At 50.2% G+C, this 20,547-nt stretch overlaps 3 protein-coding genes across 5 annotated transcripts in view; 1 reads left to right on the forward strand and 2 right to left on the reverse strand.

Moving 5' to 3' along the window:
• Positions 1–2,046, reverse strand: part of KPNA6 (karyopherin subunit alpha 6) — a 17,964-nt gene extending 15,918 nt beyond the window's left edge. Inside the window, exon 1 of the mRNA XM_058856625.1 lies at positions 1,907–2,046. The gene's annotated coding sequence lies outside the window, so the exon portion shown is untranslated. The remainder of the gene's footprint in view (positions 1–1,906) is intronic.
• BSDC1 (BSD domain containing 1) lies at positions 553–7,760 on the reverse strand. Of its 3 annotated transcripts, XM_058856633.1 has the most exons (11): positions 7,693–7,759; positions 6,645–6,705; positions 6,015–6,131; positions 5,240–5,410; positions 5,090–5,144; positions 4,658–4,773; positions 4,362–4,430; positions 4,133–4,214; positions 3,152–3,685; positions 2,519–2,622; positions 553–2,257 (listed from the first exon to the last, which is right to left on the reverse strand). In XM_058856633.1, exons 1-11 carry the CDS (start codon positions 7,701–7,703, stop codon positions 2,225–2,227), a joined length of 1,353 nt encoding a protein of 450 aa, XP_058712616.1. In that variant the 5' UTR covers positions 7,704–7,759; the 3' UTR covers positions 553–2,224. The 3 variants fall into 3 exon arrangements, with proteins under 3 accessions (XP_058712616.1, XP_058712613.1, XP_058712614.1); XM_058856630.1 differs by lacking the exon at positions 7,693–7,759 and having other exon boundaries at positions 6,645–6,764; XM_058856631.1 differs by lacking the exon at positions 553–2,257 and having other exon boundaries at positions 2,438–2,622; positions 7,693–7,760.
• Positions 7,759–19,064, forward strand: ZBTB8B (zinc finger and BTB domain containing 8B). Its single transcript, XM_058856638.1, has 4 exons — positions 7,759–7,863; positions 8,920–9,822; positions 12,086–12,264; positions 15,419–19,064. The coding sequence occupies exons 2-4, from the start codon at positions 8,922–8,924 to the stop codon at positions 15,728–15,730; spliced, it is 1,392 nt and encodes a 463-aa protein (XP_058712621.1). The 5' UTR covers positions 7,759–7,863; positions 8,920–8,921; the 3' UTR covers positions 15,731–19,064.
• Positions 19,065–20,547: the final 1,483 nt, after the last annotated feature.

The following is a 20,547-nucleotide window of genomic DNA, read 5'->3' on the forward strand; positions in this document are numbered from 1 at the left end:
GTCACTTGTCCTGTCACTCGTGTCCTGTCACTCGTGTCCTGTCACCTGTCCCGTCACTTGTGTCCTGTCACTCATGTCCTGTGGCCCGTCACTTGTTCTGTCACTCGTGTCCTGTCACTTGTCCTGTCACTAATGTCCCATCACTTGGGTTCTGTCCCCTGTCCTGCCATTCGTGTCCCTCATTCGTGTCCCGTTCCCTTGGCTGCCTGAAGGGGAAGCGCTGCTGGAGCCCAGCATTCCCCATGAGCAGCATCCCTTGGGGATCCTTGGGATGAAATCCCTGCAGTGGCAGCAGCCCCGTGGTGTCACAGGATGTGGGAATATCCCAATGGATGGTGCTTCCCACCCAGCCGGGCTCACGGGTGATGTGCCAGGCAGAAACAAGCCCTGAGTCACACTGGGTGGCTTTGTGGGGTCACTCAGAGCCCTGAAAAGCAGGGGACAGAGTTTGAGGAGTGGCAGTGGGGGCTCCCTTCCCTCTCTTGAGGGAGATGAAAGAAGAATTGTGCCATCCTCACCCTACAGGAAATGAGAACACCGGGGACAGGCAGAGACTCTGAGAACTCCTTTAATTGCTGTTAACTGCAAGTCTGTAAAAGGTTTGGAGAAAGTCATTGTTACAAAACTACCAGCTGTTAGAATTGTTCCTGGTTTGTCACCCCAGCTAGAAAAGGCTCAGGGAGATGCGGAATAGTTCAAGAACAGAGAATATTGCACAACCAACCCAACGGTTAATTCAACTAAAGAAGAAAAGAAAGTGACACAGATGCTGCACCCTCGAGCTCTGCTGTAGGATCAGCTGGGACTCACACCAGCCCCAGGTCCCCACTGGTGTCCCCTGTGTCCCCTGCCCACCATAATCTGAGCCAGGACAAGGTGAGGCTCTGCTGGACCCACCACACCCCAGGCAGGAGCAGAGCTGTCCCCAGGGCTTTGTTGGGACAGGGATGCTCCCACCAGGAGTCACCCCAAAGGCGGAAAACCCAACCCCAAAACCCCAACTCTTGCCAAGTGTGCCTCGTTTAATGCTGTCCAAACCCAGCAGGAAACCCCCAGCCCCAGTGGGGCAGGACAAAGGCAGAAAGTGTCACCCCACCACCCCAAAGGCCAGGGAGAGCAGCAAGGGCACTGTCCCCTTGGGATAACTGAGCATTAGCAGCATCTCCTGCTGTGACAAGGAAACTGCCCCAAAAAGAGGCCGTGGGGCTGAAGGAAGTGTTGCAAGCAGTCTCAGGGGCTGAACTGAAGGAACCCAAAGCAAAGCTCGTGGTGTCTGCAGGGCCTGGCACGGGTGGGACGGGGTCAGATGGGGACACACAGCCTCAGCCAGCAGGGACCACCTGAATTTGGGAGCCTCTCCCTCCCCAGGCTGGTCAAGCAGAGTTTGAAGTGGTCAGTGGGTCAGGCTGGGCCTTTGCAAGGGCAGAACTAGGCACCAACATGAGGAGTTCTGTTCTTCTGTTCCCAGGTGACCCAAACCACTGCCAGCCCAGCAGGGCTCGAGGAAGAGCAAGCCACGAGGATTTTGCTTGGAGAATTTAACTAGAAAGACACAAAACCCAGTGCAGGAAGGTGGAGCAGCTGCAAAGGGGGGAGCAGCAGGCCTTGGCTCTTCGAGGAACTGCTGGAAACGGGAGTTTCCTTGAGAAAAAGCTTCCAAGACAAAAAGCCAGGCAGAAGCTCAGGGTTTGGCAGGGGTTGGCTCCTTCTAGGGTCAAAGCCATGAGCCTTTTTCTGCAGCACCTCCAGACCTCAGGCCCTCCCTGGGTGTTGCTTTCCGGGTGGGAATTGCGGAGCAGCGAGCGGAGCAGGCACAGCCACATCCAGGAGCCTCTCAGCTGAAGGTTACACGTGCACACACAAGCAAGGAAGGAGCCAGCTGGCAGCCTGGCAGCACCCAACACACCTGGCAGGGCTCTGAGTGCCCAGCTGGCCCCAGGGACCCCTCACTCTGCTTCTTCCTGACACATCAGGGGCAGTTTTGGCTTGGCCAGTCTCTAGGACCTTTGCAGAAGTCGGGCTCCTGTGTGCCAGTGACCTCCTGCTTCCTCCTCCTGGATCTGAAGGGGTCACTTGCTGCCCAGAGGTTTTAGCAGGAATGGAACTCCTCCAGCCTGGAACTGCAACCCCCAGCACAGTCACACACAAAGGAACAGCCGGTCCGTGATTGAATTCACATTCGATGGTGGAAATGAGCCTGTGACACACACTGGAAGCAGCTGCTTTATTCCCAGTCTTCCCACTCTTCATCTTCCAGCTGCAAACAAAAGGAAATTAATTTCTGAACTATTTCTGAGCTTGTTTCTGTAACTCAACAGCTCCTCCTGTCCAGGGCACCTGAGCCAGCACAAAGCTTGATGTATCCTCACACTCCCACACCTTCGCAAGAGGGATTTGCCTGCTCTGTTCCCCTTGGGAAACCTGCTGGCTCATCCCACCAGCCCCACTCTGCTCATGCAGCAGCACCCTGAGGGGTTGGTGATGATTTTGGGGGGCAGTTTTGCTTCCCCTGACTCACCTCCCCAGACATTTCCACCTTTGAGAGTGCCAGCTGCACCTCCTCTTCCGTCATGTCCAGATCAAAGTCTTTTTCCCAGTCCTCACTGATATCTGTGCTGGAGCCTGGAAGCACAAACATCCCCACTGAGCCACCAGAGCTGTCCCCAAAGCCCTGGAATTCCCAAGGCTCACAGCTGCCACAGCATGCCTGAGGAGGGAAAGCCTCCACATTCCTAGGAACAGCTCCCTGACAGAGATGGGACGGACCGAGCCTGTGTCCCTCACAGCCAGGACTGGTGCAGAACAAGTGGGAGAGGTGGGTGCTGAAACATTTTCTCCTCTGGTCTGGGAGAACTAGAATGTGTCAGGTTCCAGTCACACAGAAAATGCAGCAGATATGGAAGGACAGGAGGGATTTAGATATGGGGACTGTTACTGTCCCAGCAGGGACACTCCTGGGGATGACAGGCAGAAGGGAAGGAATCCCCACATTCCCTCCACATAACACAGCCTTTCTGGCATCCAGGGAACAAAAGGCTGCTTTGCTCAGCCAGAAGACCTTTGATGTCTTTCCTCTGCCTCATCACCACAAACCCAGAGCCCTTTCCCCAAGAGCTGCCCCTCCGAGTGAGTTCCCAGGCCCCACACAAACCTTTCTTGCCGTTGTTGGAGGGGGTGGATTTGCCACTATCCGAGTTGAGCTCGAAGACTCTCAGGTCTGTGGGCCCTTCCTCTCTCAGAGTCTCTGTCCTGCCTTTGCTCTCCAGCTCTCTGAGCTCTGCTCCTGCTGCCGGCTCCGAGGATGCTGCTGATTCCTCGGCAGGTGCAGAAGGATGAGCAGCTTCTGAGGGCTTTGCCAGGGAGCTCTGCTCTTCCAAGGTGGCCTCCACCAGCCTCTGGGAGAGGTCCCCGGTGCCCGTGGGTGCAGCTGCAGTCTGTAGCTGGGTGGCAGGCACAGAGGCAGGGTTTGCAATCTGAGTCACAAGGGACACGCTCTCGCTGCTCTCCGAGGGGCTCTGCTCCACTGGGACCAGCTCTGGGGGCAGCACAGCCCAGCTCTCCCCGGAGGAGCCCTGGGGAGCAGCGGGGTGGTTTCCCTCCGGGGCTGCTGGGGCGGGTTCTTTCTGTGCTGCTCCTGGAAATGTGATGTTTGCACAAGGCAGGGGGGACATCCCCAAGAACTCCTCTGTAGGGAGGCAGAAGAGAAGTGAGAGATGTTTCAGCAAGTGCAGCAGCAGCTGGGCTGGGAGCTGGATTTGACAGAATCACAGGATGTCCTGAGCTGGGAGGAGTCCACAGGGATCATCCAGTCCAACCCCTGGCCCTGCACAGACATCCCAACAATCCCACCCTGTGCATCCCTGAAAGCACTGTCCTGCAGCTCTGGCAGCTTTGGGGCCGTGCCCATTCCCTGGAGTGCCCCAGAACCCTCAGGGGGAAGAGCATTTTCCTGATATCCAACCTAAACCACCCTGAGACAGCTCCAGACATTTCCTCAGATCCCATCACTGCTCACAGGGCAGAGATCAGAGCTGCCCCTTCACTGCCCATTGCCATTTGTGGGATTGAGAAGGAACCATCACCCCAGGACAAATTCTCCACAAACCTCCCAGAGCCCCAAAACCTGTCCCACCTTCATCCTCCTCCCAGCCTGGCTCCTCTTGGTGCATGCTCTGCTCCGCTCGCTGCTTCAGAGCCTCCCTCCGGGCTTCATCCTGCAGGGAATTCAACACCAGCAGCCACTCACATCCCCAGTCCCTTTCTTCCCCCAGGCATTTTGGCATCACTGATTCCAAGGAGTCAGCCCAGATCCCTGTTTTCCCAGGAAAAGCACCCCCAGTCAGCCCCCCAGCCTGGCCCACCTGCTCCAGGCGATGCAATTTGTAGAAGTAGCGCTGCCAGAACTCCAAGTGGGAAACAGCCACAGGGACCTGGGAAAGGGATCAGGGAAAGGGATGAGCCCCTCAGAGAGAGAGAGCTGCAGCTGCAGCTGTGCCCCTCTCTCCTCCCAAAGCCTGCAGCTCCCATTTTATTCCAACCATTTTTCCATAGTTTACCACACAACCAGGGCTGTTTCCATTCCAGCTGCAGGGGACAAAGAGCTCAGGGCTCTCCTGCAGCGTTCCCCAAGTGAGGAATTCCCCAGGCAGGGCCTCACCATTTTGGTGTAGAGTGCTCGTATGGAAGGGCTGGTTGCCAGCAGCTCTGCAATCTCCCCTTTCTTCTCCTCCAGGCTGAACTGAGCGAGCCAGGCCTCCAGCAGCTCAGCAGGGCCTGTTTGGGACAAGCACAGGGGTAACAATCCTTGGCACAAGCCAGAGTTTGGGGAAGTTTCATTAGAGAGATGCTAGGGGCAAAGGAGGAGAGAGAGACAGGGCTCAGAACCCCTCCACCAGTCCAAGGCACCTATTTAAACCAGGCCAGTAAATTCAGCCTAAGCTGGTCCTTGAGGTGAGAGCCGGATCTGCTCTTTATAGCTGGTCCCAGCTACAGCCAAGCCAGCCCTGGTGGCCAAAGGCTTCAGGGAATTCCAGCTGGCCCCCAGACCCTCTGGGGACAGCCCCCTGCACCCCCCTGCACCCTCCCATACCATCAGGCTCATTGCAGTAGGTGGCTGGGTCGGACTGGAGGCTGTAGAGACGAGCCTGGAGGAGACACATGGGGACAGCTGTCAGGGAAGGGCCAGCAGCAGAGCCAGGGGACAGGGCTCAGGTGCCACACCCCAGAATGAGACAATCACCTTGGCACTGTCGTAGGGCTCGGTGGTACCTGAGGGTGTTGCCATCAGTGTGATAACGTCACAGTCAATGGTCTTGTCCGGTGAGGGAGCAAAGGTATCCGAGATGACCCCCAGGAAGTCAGACAGCCCCTTCCTCACCTTCTCCGTGGCACCTGAGGAGCCTTCCGCCCTCTTCGAGGGAAGAGGCAGTACAGTGTCAGTAACATCCCAGAATTTCTGGCTAGGATCCTTAAGAAAGCAGGATCTCCCCCTTCAGGAGAGTGCTGTGGAGGAGGCTGGGCTGGAAGGATTTGGTGGGAGGCACCTGCCTCGAGGACAGCTGAGCTGAGGCCTTGTGGGAAGGACACAGCCAGGTTTGGGGGTGCCTGGTTTGGGGTGGGACTGTCCCAGCAGCAGCTGTGCAGGGCTGAGGCTCACAGCTCGTGTGGAGAGCTGTGTCACCCTACAGTGACACTGCCAGCGTCACCTCTGCTCAGCACAGTGCAGAGGGAACCACAGGGACCTTCTGTGCTCACCCACAAGTGCACAGAGTCCCAGGACACGGGGGAATGGCCTCAAGCTGAAGGAAGGTGGGGTTAGATGGGATATTGGGAAGGAATTCTTCTCTGTGAGGGTGGTGGGATGGAATTCCCAGAGAAGCTGTGGTTGTTCCATCCCTGGAATTATCCCAGGCCGGGTTGGACAGGGCTTGGAGCACCCTGGGATGGTGGAAGCTGTCCCTGCCCATGGCAGGGTGGCACTGGATGATGTTTAAGCTCTCCCAGCCCCTACTCACTGCCAGCTTGTCCTTGACCACGCTGGCGGTGGCGGCGATGGTGCAGGCGGTGTCGTGCTGCACCACCTGGGTGAACTCAGCCAGGTCCCGCTTCATGAATTCCAGAGCCTCTGTGGACTGCAAGGAGACAGCAGATGCATTCTCCAGACTCTTGGATCCCCAACAAAGCCATGATCGCCCCCAGCACGTTACAAAATCTCAAGTGGGAGATTTTAGCCCAACTGAGCCCTCACCCCAACCTGGGCAATGCGTAACACCAGAATAACCTGAATAACAACTGCATCTGCTATGCCCAAAACACATTCCAGGAGGTTTTTAACCCAAGACTAGAAAAAACACAGGTTGGGAAAAGCCTGGGTTTAAGTCTTGTGTATAATTAACACAAGCAGGAAATTACACACCACAAAACAACGCTGGAAGCACAACCCTCTCTGCTCAGAGGTGATTTTCACATGACACAGCCCAACATGACCCAGTGTTCACACAGCCAGAAGATCCCCAGAAAATCCATCCCGATCCCAGTTTGGGGAGACCCTCCCGGGCTGTGCTCGCTGGGCTCCCGGGGCCGCCCCGCAGGCCCCGCCCGCAGGTCCCGCCCGCCCGGTCCCGGCTGATCCCGGCGGTTCCCACCTTCTCCTTGACAGCCTGGTAGCTCTGCTGGAGCCAGCTCCGCCACCAGCCCCCGTCCTCCCTGCGGGGACAGGGCACGGCGTCACGACACGGGGACACGAGCATGGAGCCCAAACCCACACCCAGATCCCACAGCCCGACCCCAAACCGGGATCCCAAAGCGAGCTGCCACATCCCAGATCCCACATCCCCACCCCAAACCAGGATCCCAGACCGAGCTGCCACATCCCAGATCCCGACCCCAAACCAGGATCCCAGACCGAGCTGCCACATCCCAGATCCCGACCCCAAACCAGGATCCCAGACCGAGCTGCCACATCCCAGATCCCAGATCCCGACCCCAAACCAGGATCCCGTACCCCGACCTCAGATCCCAAACCCAGAGCCAGAGCTAGACCGCAGATCCAAACCCGAGATTCTGATCCCAGATCTCGATCCCAGATCCAGATCCCAGATCCCGACCCCGATCCCACACACAGACCCCAGACCCACACCCCAGATCCCAGATCCCGATCCCACACACAGACCCCAGACCCAGATCTCGATCCCATACACGGATCCCAGATCCCGACCCCAATCCCAGATCCCGACCCCAATCCCAGATCCCGACCCCTATCCCACACACAGACCGCAGACCCAGATCCCGATCCCGATCCCAGATCCTGATCCCGATCCCACACACAGACCCCAGACCCAGATCTCGATCCCATACACGGATCCCAGATCCTGATCCCGATCCCAGATCCAGACCCCAGACCCAGATCCCGACTCCGATCCCACACACAGACCCCAGACCCACACCCCAGATCCCGATTCCACACACAGACCCCAGACCCAGATCTCGATCCCACACACAGACCCACACCCCAGATCCAAACCGCAGCTTCAGAGCCGGACCCCAGATCCCGACTCCAAACCCAGATCCAGACCCTGACCCCAGATTCCGTCCCCCAAGCCCCAGCCCCGCCCCGGTTCCCCCCTCGCCGCCGCCCATCCCCACTGCGATCCCGGTCCCGGTCCCGCCGCCCCCCGGCCGTGCTCCGCTCACCCCTCCGCCATCTTGGCGGTGTGACGTCACCAATATTTACCGACCCCTCACCCCGCGGGCCCCGCCCCGGAGCCGCTCTGACGTCACTTCCTGTCCCCGCCCCGGGGGCGCGGCCCGGGTACGGCGGCCGGGCGGGACCGGGAGCGGGGCCGGGAGCGGGGCCGGGCGGAGGTGAGCGATGGACACCGAGCGCTCCTTAGGGTGGGCGGGGACGCGTTCCGGGGCACCCCGCGACCGGCCAGGGCGGGCTCCCAGTACCGGGCAGGTCGGGCTCCCGGTACCGGGCAGGACGGTCCTTGGCGTGGCGGGGTATCCCGGGACCGGGCAGGGCGGTCCTTGGCGTTCCCGGGGATGCTGTACCGGGCAGGACGGACCTTGGTGGGGATGCGAGACTCCCGGTACCGGGCGGGACGGTCCTTGAAGGGGTGTGGGACCCCCGGTACCGGGCGGGACGGACCCCCGGGGCTGGGTAGGACGATCCTTGGCGGTCGCTCCGGGGCGCGGCTCCTCCTGTCTCGGTACCGGCGGTGTCCCCGCAGCGCCGGGCGGGGGTGGCGGTGCCGGGATACCCGGTGTACCCGGTGTCCCCGCAGCGCCGGGAAGGGGTGGCGGTGCCCGTGTGCCCGCGGTGCCGGTGTGCCAGTGTACCCGGTGTACCGGTGTGGCCGCGGTACCGGGAGAGGGTGGCGGTACCGGTGTGCCCGGTGTCCCCGTGGTACCGGTGTGCCCGTGTGCCCGGTGTACCCGGTGTCCCAGCACTGGGAGGGGGTGGTGGTACTGGTGTGCCCGGTGTGCCCGTGTGCCTGGTGTACCCCATGTGCCCGGTGTGCCCGCGGTGCCAGTGTACCCGGTGTGCCCGGTGTAGCCGCGGTACCGGGAGGGGGTGGCGGTACCGGTGTGCCCGGTGTGCCCGTGTGCCCGGTGTACCCGGTGTCCCAGCACTGGGAGGGGGTGGCGGTACCGGTGTCCCCGGTGTGCCCGTGTGCCCGGTGTCCCAGCACTGGGAGGGGGTGGCGGTACCGGTGTCCCCGGTGTGCCCGGTGTCCCCGGTGTGCCTGCTGTGCCCGGTGTACCGGTGTACCCGGTGTCCCAGCACTGGGAGGGGGTGGCGGTACCAGTGTGCCCGGTGTCCCCGGTGTAGCCGCGGTACCGGTGTGCCCGGTGTCCCCGGTGTGCCTGCTGTGCCCGGTGTACCGGTGCTGACGGCTCTCTCTGTTCCCGGCACAGCCATGGAGGTGCAGTCCTACTACACCAAGCTGCTGGGGGAGCTGAACGAGCAGCGCAAGCGGGATTTCTTCTGCGACTGCAGCATCATCGTGGAGGGCAGGATCTTCAAAGCCCACAAGAACATCCTGTTCGCCAACAGCGGCTACTTCCGAGCGCTGCTCATCCACTACATCCAGGACAGCGGGCGGCACAGCACGGCCTCGCTGGACATCGTCACCTCCGAGGCTTTCTCCATCATCCTGGATTTCCTCTACTCCGGGAAGCTGGATCTGTGCGGGGAGAACGTGATCGAGGTGATGTCAGCCGCCAGCTACCTGCAGATGACCGACGTGGTCAACTTCTGCAAAAGCTACATCAGGTCCTCCTTGGACATCTGCAGGAAAATCGAGAGGGAGGCGGCTTTTTACCAGGCTGACAGCGGCAGCTCAGCCAGGGAGGGCACCTCCTTGGGCTCCAAGAGCTCTGCCTCCGTGTCCTCCCTGCAGGAGAAGGAGAGCACCCAGGAGTGCCAGCAGGACCCTCCCTGCGGGGACTGCAGCAGCTGCCACCCCCTGCAGCTGGTGGCCAGGGACCCTCTGAGCAGCGACTCCGAGCTGCCCAAAGTGGTGCAACCCAAGGTGGAGTTCGACCCCGAGGAGGCGGAGGTGGAGGTGGGCGAGCGGCTGCCGCAGTATCCCACGCCCATATCGCTGGAGCAGATGGAAGAGGGGCAGCCCGTGGAGCTGTGCAATAATTACCACATGAAGCAGTTCCTGGAGGCTCTGCTGCGCAACAGCTCGGCCCCGAGGAAGGAGGACGTGGTGCATCACTTTGTCCGGGGATTTGAGGCTAGGGCTGAGGATGCAGGAGTAGCCGTGAGCTCCATGATGGACATTCACAGCGACTGGTATGGTGAGGACACAGGTGAGAGGACTCAGGGGAGGTGCAGGCTGTGAGATGGAGGAGGGAACAGCTTTGTTGGGCAGCTTTTTTTTTTGTTACTCCTTGTTCAAGAATATTTTGGCACGGTGAAATAAACTCTTGTTGTGCACTTTTAAAGCAGCTGTACTCGTTTGTTCGGTGCAGCTGTGGCAGGTGAGTATTCCTGACAGCCCCAGGCTGCACTGGGGGTGATTCTTTTTTAATAAACAAACTCACTGGGACCTCACTGAATGCCAGGTCCGTTTTTAAAGGGAATTTTTCACTCCTGATGGTCACAAAGAGCAATCCAACAGGAACTGAGTTGCCACAGGAGGGATCTGCTGCAGGAGCTGGTGCAGCTGGAGGAGCTCATCCCATCACAGCTCCTGCCAGTGCTGCTCTGTTTGCTCCTGCTTGGAATTTCAGAGGGCAGGAATCAGTTTTATCCAATGCTGAGGGATTCCTACGAGTCCTTTAGGAGCACTGAAAGCTTTCAATACCGTGGTATAACATAAAAATGAGGCTTTTTTCACTTTTCAGCTGCCCCTAGCCTGGCACCATTTGGAAAATCTCAGGAATATTTCCTGGCAGCATTGTCAGGCACCTGGAGAAGAAGAAAATCGTGCCCATGTGCATTTCTCCTGATGTGGATAATTAAAGATTTGGGCATTTCATCTGGTTTTTCATAAGTGCCTTGTCCAAGCAGCTTTTTGAGGACAGGAGGTGGCTCTCACAAACCATGGCTGTAGCCAGCGAGTTTATTTTCCTGTCATCTCCAGCTCAAGCTGCCTGTGTGACCTTAGAGCCAATAAAAGTGACAAATCCTCTCCCTGCTATCAAACAGGGCACTGATAAAATCACAAATCCAGGTTTACTCTCAGAGCAGAGCTGTCACCACTCATGCTGGTGCTTTTTTGACATGTGGCAAGGCAAGAACATCCAACACACAAATTTTACTCCTTTTTTTTTTCCCCCTCTCTCAACATCTCCAGGCTGTTCATGAGTCATTAAAAGGGAAATGCTTCCAGAGTTTGATAGGGAACATCAGGAGTCCTGACAGTGTGTCAGAAATGTTAGTGGGAGATGGGTTTTGAGTAGGAGTGAGGGAAAAGAAACCAAATTTTCCTTCAGTTTCTGTGCTAAAGTAGGACTTTGTAGCAGTGAGGAGAGTGGGAGTTTCTCAGTTTTCAGTGGTGCTGCTGCCTCAGCTTCTTCACAAGGCACCAGAAATGAGAAAATATAAAGTCCTGATAAAAGAATGGTGCACTCAGGTTAAGAGATGAGATAAATGTCACTTCTTTTCAAGTGTCCACCTCTGTTCCAGTCATCCTTCATAGCAGAAGGAGGGGACACAGCTGCCTGTAGAGCACTGGGAGCAATGCAGGACTAAGAACTGGGTTGGTTGGGGTTTTAATGATGCTCTAAATGCCCAGCAGGGATTTGCAATCCCTTGGGAAGCTCCAAAATGGGGTGAGCCGACTCTCACTCACATCATTAATTCCAGACACACCTTTTTTGATAGTGGGTTGGATAAACCTTAATATAAAGAATGCTCTGCAGCCTCACCTGCTTGACACACAAAGCATTTCCCTGAAACAGGGCCTGGACCAGGGAAAATGAATCCTTTGGCATCACATCTCCACCTTTCTGCTGGAAGGGAAGCTGGGCTGGTGCTGGAAAAGTTGGCAATGTCCACATTTCTGTAAAATGGGATCTTCAAATTGAATTCTGGTTTTGCAGCTGACTCTATAAATCGTGTATTCATTGTGGTTTGGTTTTAGGAACAGTCAAATATTGTCAGGAAATAATATTGGAGTCCTTCATCTCATTATTCCCAACAGGAAAGCAGTAGGAACAAGGAGTCATATTTTTCATATCTAAATTTGAAAGCACATGGACAAACTGTGCTGTTCCTGCCTGCAGATTGTGTTAAAGGTTTTCATTTCTGGTGCTGTTTAATGCTAATTGTTTAATAATAAAAAAAGGAAATGGCTGGGATGGAGCAGAGACCCCACTTCACTAAAAGCAGATTTTTTTGATACTTGATTAAAACGCTTCCTAAAATAAAATTAACATTTTGCTGTCGTGAGCAGCAGTCAGGCTGATTTTCCAGGGCAGCTGGATGAATCCTGCAGTGCCACAAGCTGAGGAAATCCCAGGTGAGCCAAGCACAGGGAAGAGGAGGAAAACACAGCGAGCAGGACGAGCACGGTGAGCAGAGGCTCAGACAATGCCTGAGCTAACCCAGTGTGTTTTTATCCCCAAGGTGACGTGCTGGTGGTGCCCATCAAGCTGCACAAGTGCCCCTTCTGCCCTTACACGGCCAAGCAGAAGGGGATCCTCAAGCGCCACATCCGCTCTCACACCGGGGAGAGGCCGTACCCCTGCGACACCTGCGGGAAACGCTTCACGCGCCAGGAGCACCTGCGCAGCCACGCGCTCAGCGTGAGTCACAAACGCCACACTGAACAGCCTCTTTCCAAGATTTAGCTTTCACAAGGTGTCAGAGGGACTGGTGAGATGTTTGGTAAACTGGCAGAGGCACTGCTGTTAGGTTTTTTAATATAATTTTTGTTATATTGGTTAAATTCACATTCATGAGGATTATATTCAGATATTCTGCAGTGCCACACCTCACAAACCAGGCACTTTCCAATCTTTAACTTTCACAAGGTGTCAAAGGGACTGTACACAGAGTTGAGATGTTTGGTAAACTGGCAGAGGCACTGCTTTTAGGGTTTTTTTATATAATTTTTTGTTATGTTGGTTAAATTCATGTTCATGAGGATTATATTCAGATATTACCCAGGGCCACACCTCACAAACCAGACTCTTTCTAATCTTTAATTTTCACAAAGTGTTAAAGGGACTGTACACAGAGTTAAGATGTTTGGTAAACTGGCAGAGGCACTGCTGTTACCTGTAAACAATTTTCTTACATAGTTTTTTGTTACATTAGTAAAATTCGTGTTCATGAGCATTACAGATATTCAGATATTCTGCAGGGCCACACCTCACAAACCAGGCTCTTTCCAATCTTTAATTGGACTGTACATACTGTTGAGATATTTGGTAAACTGGAAGAGGCACCACTGTTAGGTTTTTTATATATAATTTTTGTTATATTGGTTAAATTCACATTTGTGAGGGTTATATTCAGATATTCCGCAGTGCCACACCTCACAAACCAGGCTCTTTCCCATCTTTAACTTTCACAAGGTGTCAGAGGGACTGGTGAGATGTTTGGTGAACTGGCAGAGGCACTGCTGTTAGGGTTTTTTTATATAATTTTTTGTTATGTTGGTTAAATTCATGTTCATGAGGATTATATTCAGATATTCCACAGGGCCACACCTCACAAACCAGGCTCTTTCCAATCTTTAATTGGACTGAACACAGTGTTGAGATGCTTGGTAAACTGGCAGAGGCACTGCTGTTAGCTTTTTCTTATATAATATTTTGTTTCATTGGTTAAATTCACATCCATGAGGATTATATTCAGATATTCCACAGTGCCACACCTCACAAACCAGCCTCTTTCCAGTCTTTAATTTTCACAAGGTGTTAAAGGGACTGTACACAGAGTTGAGATGTTTGGTAAACTGGCAGAGGCACTGCTGTTAGCTGTAAACAATTTTCTTACATAGTTTTTTGTTATATTGGTTAAATTCGTGTTCATGAGGATTATATTCAGATATTCTACAGGGCCACACCTCACAAACCAGCCTCTTTCCAATCTTTAATTGGACTGAACACAGTGTTGAGATATTTGGTAAACTGGCAGAGGCACTGCTGTTAGGTTTTTCTTATATAATATTTTGTTTCATTGGTTAAATTCACATTCGTGAGGATTATATTCAGATATTCCACAGTGCCACACCTCACAAACCAGGCTCTTTCCAATCTTTAATTGGACTGAACACAGTGTTGAGATGTTTGGTAAACTGGAAGAGGCACCACTGTTAGGTTTTTTATATATAATTTTTGTTATATTGGTTAAATTCACATTCATGAGGATTATATTCAGATATTCCGCAGTGCCACACCTCACAAACCAGCCTCTTTCCAATCTTTAGCTTTCACAAGGTGTCAGAGGGACTGTTAAGATGTTTGGTAAACTGGCAGAGGCACTGCTGTTAGCTTTAGACAATTTTCTTATATACTTTTTTGTTATATTGGTTAAATTCATGTTCATGAACATTACAGATATTCAGATATTCTGCAGGGCCATACCTCACAAACCAGACTCTTTCCCATCTTTAATTTTCACAAAGTGTTAAAGGGACTGTACACAGAGTTAAGATGTTTGGTAAACTGGCAGGGGCACTGCTGTTAGCTGTAAACAATTTTCTTACATAGTTTTTTGTTATATTGGTTAAATTCGTGTTCATGAGCATTACAGATATTCAGATATTCTGCAGGGCCACACCTCACAAACCAGGCTCTTTCCAATCTTTAATTGGACTGTACATACTGTTGAGATATTTGGTAAACTGGAAGAGGCACCACTGTTAGGTTTTTTATATATAATTTTTGTTATATTGGTTAAATTCACGTTTGTGAGGGTTATATTCAGATATTCCGCAGTGCCACACCTCACAAACCAGGCTCTTTCCAATCTTTAACTTTCACAAGGTGTCAGAGGGACTGGTGAGATGTTTGGTAAACTGGCAGAGGCACTGCTGTTAGCTGTAAACAATTTTCTTATATACTTTTTTGTTATATTAGTAAAATTCATGTTCATGAGCATTACAGATATTCAGATATTCTGCAGGGCCATATCTCACAAACCAGACTCTTTCCAGTCTTTAATTGGACTGAACACAGTGTTGAGATGCTTGGTAAACTGGAAGAGGCACTGCTGTTAGGTTTTTCTTATATAATATTTTGTTTCATTGGTTAAATTCACATTCATGAGGATTATATTCAGATATTCCACAGTGCCACACCTCACAAACCAGCCTCTTTCTAATCTTTAATTTTCACAAAGTGTTAAAGGGACTGTACACAGCGTTGAGATGTTTGGTGAACTGGCAGAGGCACTGCTGTTAGCTTTTTCTTATATAATATTTTGTTTCATTGGTTAAATTCACATTCATGAGGATTATATTCAGATATTCTGCAGGGCCACACCTCACAAACCAGGCACTTTCCAATCTTTAATTGGACTGAACACAGTGTTGAGATGTTTGGTGAACTCGCAGAGGCACTGCTGTTAGCTGTAAACAATTTTCTTACATAGTTTTTTGTTATATTGGTTAAATTCGTGTTCATGAGGATTTTGTTCTCCCAACCTGTTAGATTAGATTTTGGGAAGGAATTCTGCCCTGTGAGGGTGGTAAGGTTGTGGTTTTCCCATTGTTGGAAGTGTCCCAGGCCAGGTTGGAGCAACCTGGAATTAAGGAAGGTGTCCATGAGCTGGACAAACTCTAAGTCCCTTCCAACCCAAACCATTCCATGATTTTTCTACTCCAAATTTTTGTGGCCAGACTCACGATGGGACCCCTTCAGCTGAAGCATTCCTGTTTCCCTCTTCCATCAATCTCTCCAAACCAACAAATTACCTTTTTCCTCACAAAATTTGCTGTTTTCCCTGCAGGTCCATCGCTCCAACAAACCCATCATCTGCAAGGGATGCAGGAGAACCTTCACCAACAGCCTGTCCCAGGGGTTGAGGCGCTTCGGGCTCTGTGACAGCTGCACCTGTGTCACCACCACCCACGAGGACTCGGTGCCCATCAACCTCAGCCTGGTGGAAACGGCCTCGGAAGGGCAGGAAAAAGGGGATGCTGACAATGATTGGCCCATCTATGTGGAGTCTGGAGAGGAAAACGAGCCAGCTGAGGATGATGATGGTGATGACAAGCAGGAAATTCACCGGAGTTTGTCGGACAGAGAGACTTTGATGTAGCAGTGAGAGGAGAGGGGGAGCACTGAGAGGTTCCCTGGTGATGTTTGTGACAGAAAACTGCACAATTTGCTCAATCATTGACACTGTGCTGGGTTCTATTATTCTGTTTTTTAATTAAATCGCGGGGAGAATTGGAATTTTTAATACTTTTTAAGTTTTTAGTGCTGTGCACCAGAAATCTGTGAAGAATCTTCTGTCTGGGGCTCACAGAGGTTGGACTTGAGCAGTTTCTCTGCCTCCTGGTTTTGGTTTTGCAGGTGGAACACCTCTGGGTTGTTTTGGGGACAGGTTTCTTCAAATAATGACTCATCCTGTCCTTAATCCCAGATCTGAAAGGGGCACCACCTTTTCTCTGAAGATGACATGAAATGTGGTTTACATCTCTTACCTTGGGAGTTTTCCAAGCTAATCTGTAATCCTTCTGTTTTAGGACAGTGTTATCTAAATTATGAACCATAAATGTTCGCTGAGACTGGATTTGACCTGGAAACCAGGGCCCAAAAACCAGGATAACAAAAAAAAACAAACAAAACACAACAAAAAAAAATGCTGCTGCTGAAAGGACAGGAAGAATAAATCTACTTCACATAATTAACTGCAGGAATTTAGAAATCAAGCTTCTCTTTCTGAATTTTTACTGCATCTTCCTCTCCTAAGAGCTCAGGCTGTGAATCTTCAGCTGTGTCTTTAATGTCACTCAGATATCAGTAGTCTTGGATTAAATATTAAGCACAAATAGTGATGTCTTAGTGGCCAGGACTAAGAGAAAAACCCAAATTCTTTTCAGCTTTTTACAATAGGAGTTAAAAGCTGTCAGGCAGGTTCCTTGGGAATTCTGACTGTGGCAGATTGAATAACCAGATCCACACCTGGTATAGCTGAGGAGTAGTGAAATATCTGAGATATGCTATAAAAGAGCTCTGAATGCCCTTTTGGAATCCTTTTCTTTCTCTTTTACTGTAATTCCTTTTAGAATTTGGGGATCCTCTCATGATTAATGTTTTGTGATTTTATCCAATTTTTTTTTTTTTTTTTTTTTTTTTTTTTTTTTTTTTTTTTAAAAACCCTCCACTGTGGACCTCCTGTTTCTTTGCTGGAGCAGCTAAAGGTTTTTAAAAGAGGTGAGATTTTGTCACCTTTCCAGCAGCAAGTTTTTAAGAGCTGTTAAAATTCAGGCTGGGAAGCTTTAAAAGAAAACCCAGCACCAGCAGAAAGCTTGTTTGCTTAGGGGTGACCTCCTGTTCCCTGACAAAGGGACAAAACTGAAATATACTGTGAAATTAGACTGTTAATGTTTCTTCACTCTGCTGCTCCTAGGTGTTTCATGAAAAGGCAAATTTGAAGCAGAATTCTGTAGGCAGATTTGGCTGACACAGAGTGAGCAGTTCCTCCCACTTGGTGCTGTTTCCTGAGGGTTTTGGTAAAGATTTTCCACTTGGCAAACCTAAAAAACCCAAGAGCCCTCTGATTTAACCAGGCTTTTTTTTTTTTTCTGTGTTCCTCGTGCTTTTCTTGTACACGTTGAAAAAGAGCAATTCAGCTTCTCCCTCTGCTTCATCCAGCAGTGAAACAATCCCACTGTCATGTCAGATTTATTTGTGAGAGGTGATTCTGCTCTCACAAGTGCAGCCAAGGATTCATTGCCACACCAGGTAGGATGAGGAAAGAAGAAACAAAGATCTTTTTAAAGAATTCACTTTACTGGTGGCTGCTGAAAAGAGCAGAAGGAAAAGAGACTTCTTTTGGAGTGTCACCACGTAATGTGCTGGTTTTATTTTTTGCCCCTTAATTTGGGTGAGTTTCAGTCATCTCTGTTCCAGGGCAGCTGGAAATTTGAGTTTGTAGGAGCTGGAACACAGGACAAGACCTTTACAAAATTCCCTGCTCTAGAGCCCCTGTTTTAGTCAATCTGAATTAAGGGACATTGAAGAGACAGCTCATGGGGGTGCCACGATTGGAGTTGAGCTCCTCTGAAAATCCTGCTGTGGTTTTGGCTCCTTGGTGCTCTTGAAAACCTGAGCAAAACGTGGGGCTTGTAAATCTCACTGGAATCTTTGGAAAAGCACCTTCTAACCTCCCAGGGTTTGTCTTTTGGACTGCTGGATTTTTGATGAGTCCACCAAAAACCAAAGGGTGATAAAGGAGGGACTTCCTGCCTTGAGAGCCATGGATAATCTGAATTTCTTGGGAGATTCGATGATGGAAGTGGGGCAGGAATGTAAATAGGGATCCAATTAATATTTAGTGACCAGCTCTGGTCATGAAGATTCCACCTCATTGTAAATATTGCTCGAAGCCACTAGACCTGGAATATCAGCCTGGTTCTGGCTGGTGCTCCACAAGGTTGGGAAGTTCCTGGCGTGAACTCTGAGCCTGTGGAGACACTTGGAGTAGGGAAAATGAACCCTTTGGAAGCTGCAGGAATGGCTGCAGAGACCTTTCCCTTCACCCTGCTGTCTTTAGAGATTGTCATCGTGTGTTTGTGCCTAGAGAATGGAGCTGTCAGGGGTCCGGGGCGGGCGGGGGGTGGCTTTTCCACAGGGAAAATTCCACCAAACTCGGTGTTTCCTGGGAAATTGTCATTTTGTGCTGCTTTGTTTTTGTTTTCTGTGGAGTTTTGTCATTTTGTGCTGCTTTGTTTTTCTTTTCAGCCTTTTTGGATGTAGAAGAGGATGGAGTTTTTCCACGTTTTTGTGACCGGGGTGTTCATGTAAATCCGTTTGCTTGTGCTTTCCACTTTGTTTTCTGGATGTTTTTTCCTGAAATCTTCCATTTGTAGATGCAGCCTCTACAAGCTTTGAGAAAATGATGTTGGCTGTTGAAAAAAAACCTTCCTGTGGTGCTTGATGAAGAATCAAAAATCATGTTTTTAGGGGAGTTCTTTCTATTAGAATCTCTTTCTCAAAGGTTTTTAAAGGCCGTGAAGACGACATATCTTAAAACTTAGCTCGTTGTACTTGATTTTATTTAGGAATACACATTTTAATGTATTTTTGCACAGAAATGCACTGTATTTCACTGAAGGAAATACATGCTGCACTGGTATTTGTAGTGCATTCAACCTCTTGTTGCAAAGCCCTTGTAAATCTTCCAAATGCTGTCGTTGAATTTCTTAATGTTTTGTAAGACAGTTTCATAACCCAAGTCCTTTAGTCCAGTAATGATGACAAATTCTTATAAACTGAACCTTATTTGTGGAAGTGACTGAATTATATTTGTGGATCTTGGAGCATTCTGGAGTTTTTTGACTGTCTAGAAAATAAAACTCTCTGAGAGGGTTGCTTTGATTTTTTTTACCGTTCAAATGTTGACTGAGTAAACCTGAGTGTCCAGATTGAGGCTCATGTTTCAATTTCTGGCGTTAAAATTAAATAATTAATATTTTCATTTAATTAATTTGGTTTAAAAATTAATATATCCATTTTTGGGGACAGCTAGTGTGCAAGAAAAATCAGGTTTTTGGAAGGAAAGGACTAAAAGGATCCTGTTTACTTAAACCCTAGCCAAGTGAGATTTTAAAAAAATCTTTTATTTTAATAACACTGACTTGGTTTTTTTTAAACAGTCTTTTTAGTTTTATGTTAATTCAAATTTTAAACTCCTTTTAAAACTTCTCATTTTGCTGGGAAGCAGACACTGATCTCAGCAAGGAGGAAATGCATGTGGGGATGGGGAGGACAGCATCCCAAATAACCTTTCTGAAAATTTTGAATTATATCGAATATTTCAAAAATCTTGCTGCAAATACACAATTTTTCCATTTTTTTTTCCCCCGTTGAAGATGTGAGAGCTGAAGAACTCAAAGGGGATGAGGGTGATTATCTCCAGCCTCGGTGAAAAGGATTCTTTGTGGGAGAAGGAGGAGGAAAGCAGGAGCACAGGGCAGTCAAGGGCTATCAGAGGGTGTCAAAGAACTCGGGAATGATTTGGGGAGGAGAATTGTTTGGTCATCAACATGAGCTGTATGCAAATGTGGGACATTTGGGTGTTCCAGGAAATTGGGTGAAGATAAGAGTTTAACGAGGGTTTTAATTGTCCTGCTGGAACAGGATTAAGATTTGGGGTTGCACCAAATCTTGGGCTTTTCCTAAATTGAACGTTGCTGCCAGAGGGAAGATTCCTCCCCAGACTCAGGGGTTTAGGACAGGATATTCCGATTTCCTGCTCATTTTGAAAAAGGAAGCGATCTCCTGGTGCCCCAAAAGCTCCGTGGATTTGTACTTGGAGATTTGGATTTGTGAACACAAAGGTGGAGCTCAAATCCTGGGCAATTCAACTCTCCTGGTTTGGGAAAGCTGAGGACAGGAACAATGATGAAAAACACAAATCCAAGCCAGCACTGATCATATGAAAATCATAATCTCATTCCTAATTAATTTCTAGGCTTTGAACAGTTCCTTATGTTGTTCTAGTATAGGCTCTTGAGTTTTTCCTTGGTAAAAAATATCTCTGGATAATTAAAGTTAGAAAATGCACCATCACTGAAGGCTGTGATTCCTTAGGAATATTTATTTTGAGGAAAACTGAACTCTTTTTAACAGCTGCCACTGCTAATTAAACTATTATAATATAATACACACTACCATTATATATTATTATTTTTAATCCTATTGGTTATCAAACCTAAGGAGAAATGTACGTTAATTTTTCTATGAACAAGAAAAATGTAAATTTTTTTAGTGTGATTGTTCTCTGAAGAGCAGACTCTTTACACTCTGGCTGTGAGAAGCAGCTCCTTCACCTCCTTCACACAGCTGCCAAGCACATTCCCTCTGGATAAATTCTCCAAACAGCACCTCAAGTGGAACTTTCTCAGC

This window comes from Poecile atricapillus, chromosome 24 (assembly GCF_030490865.1).
Source record: "Poecile atricapillus isolate bPoeAtr1 chromosome 24, bPoeAtr1.hap1, whole genome shotgun sequence".
In the NCBI taxonomy this organism is placed as follows: Eukaryota; Metazoa; Chordata; class Aves; order Passeriformes; family Paridae; genus Poecile; species Poecile atricapillus.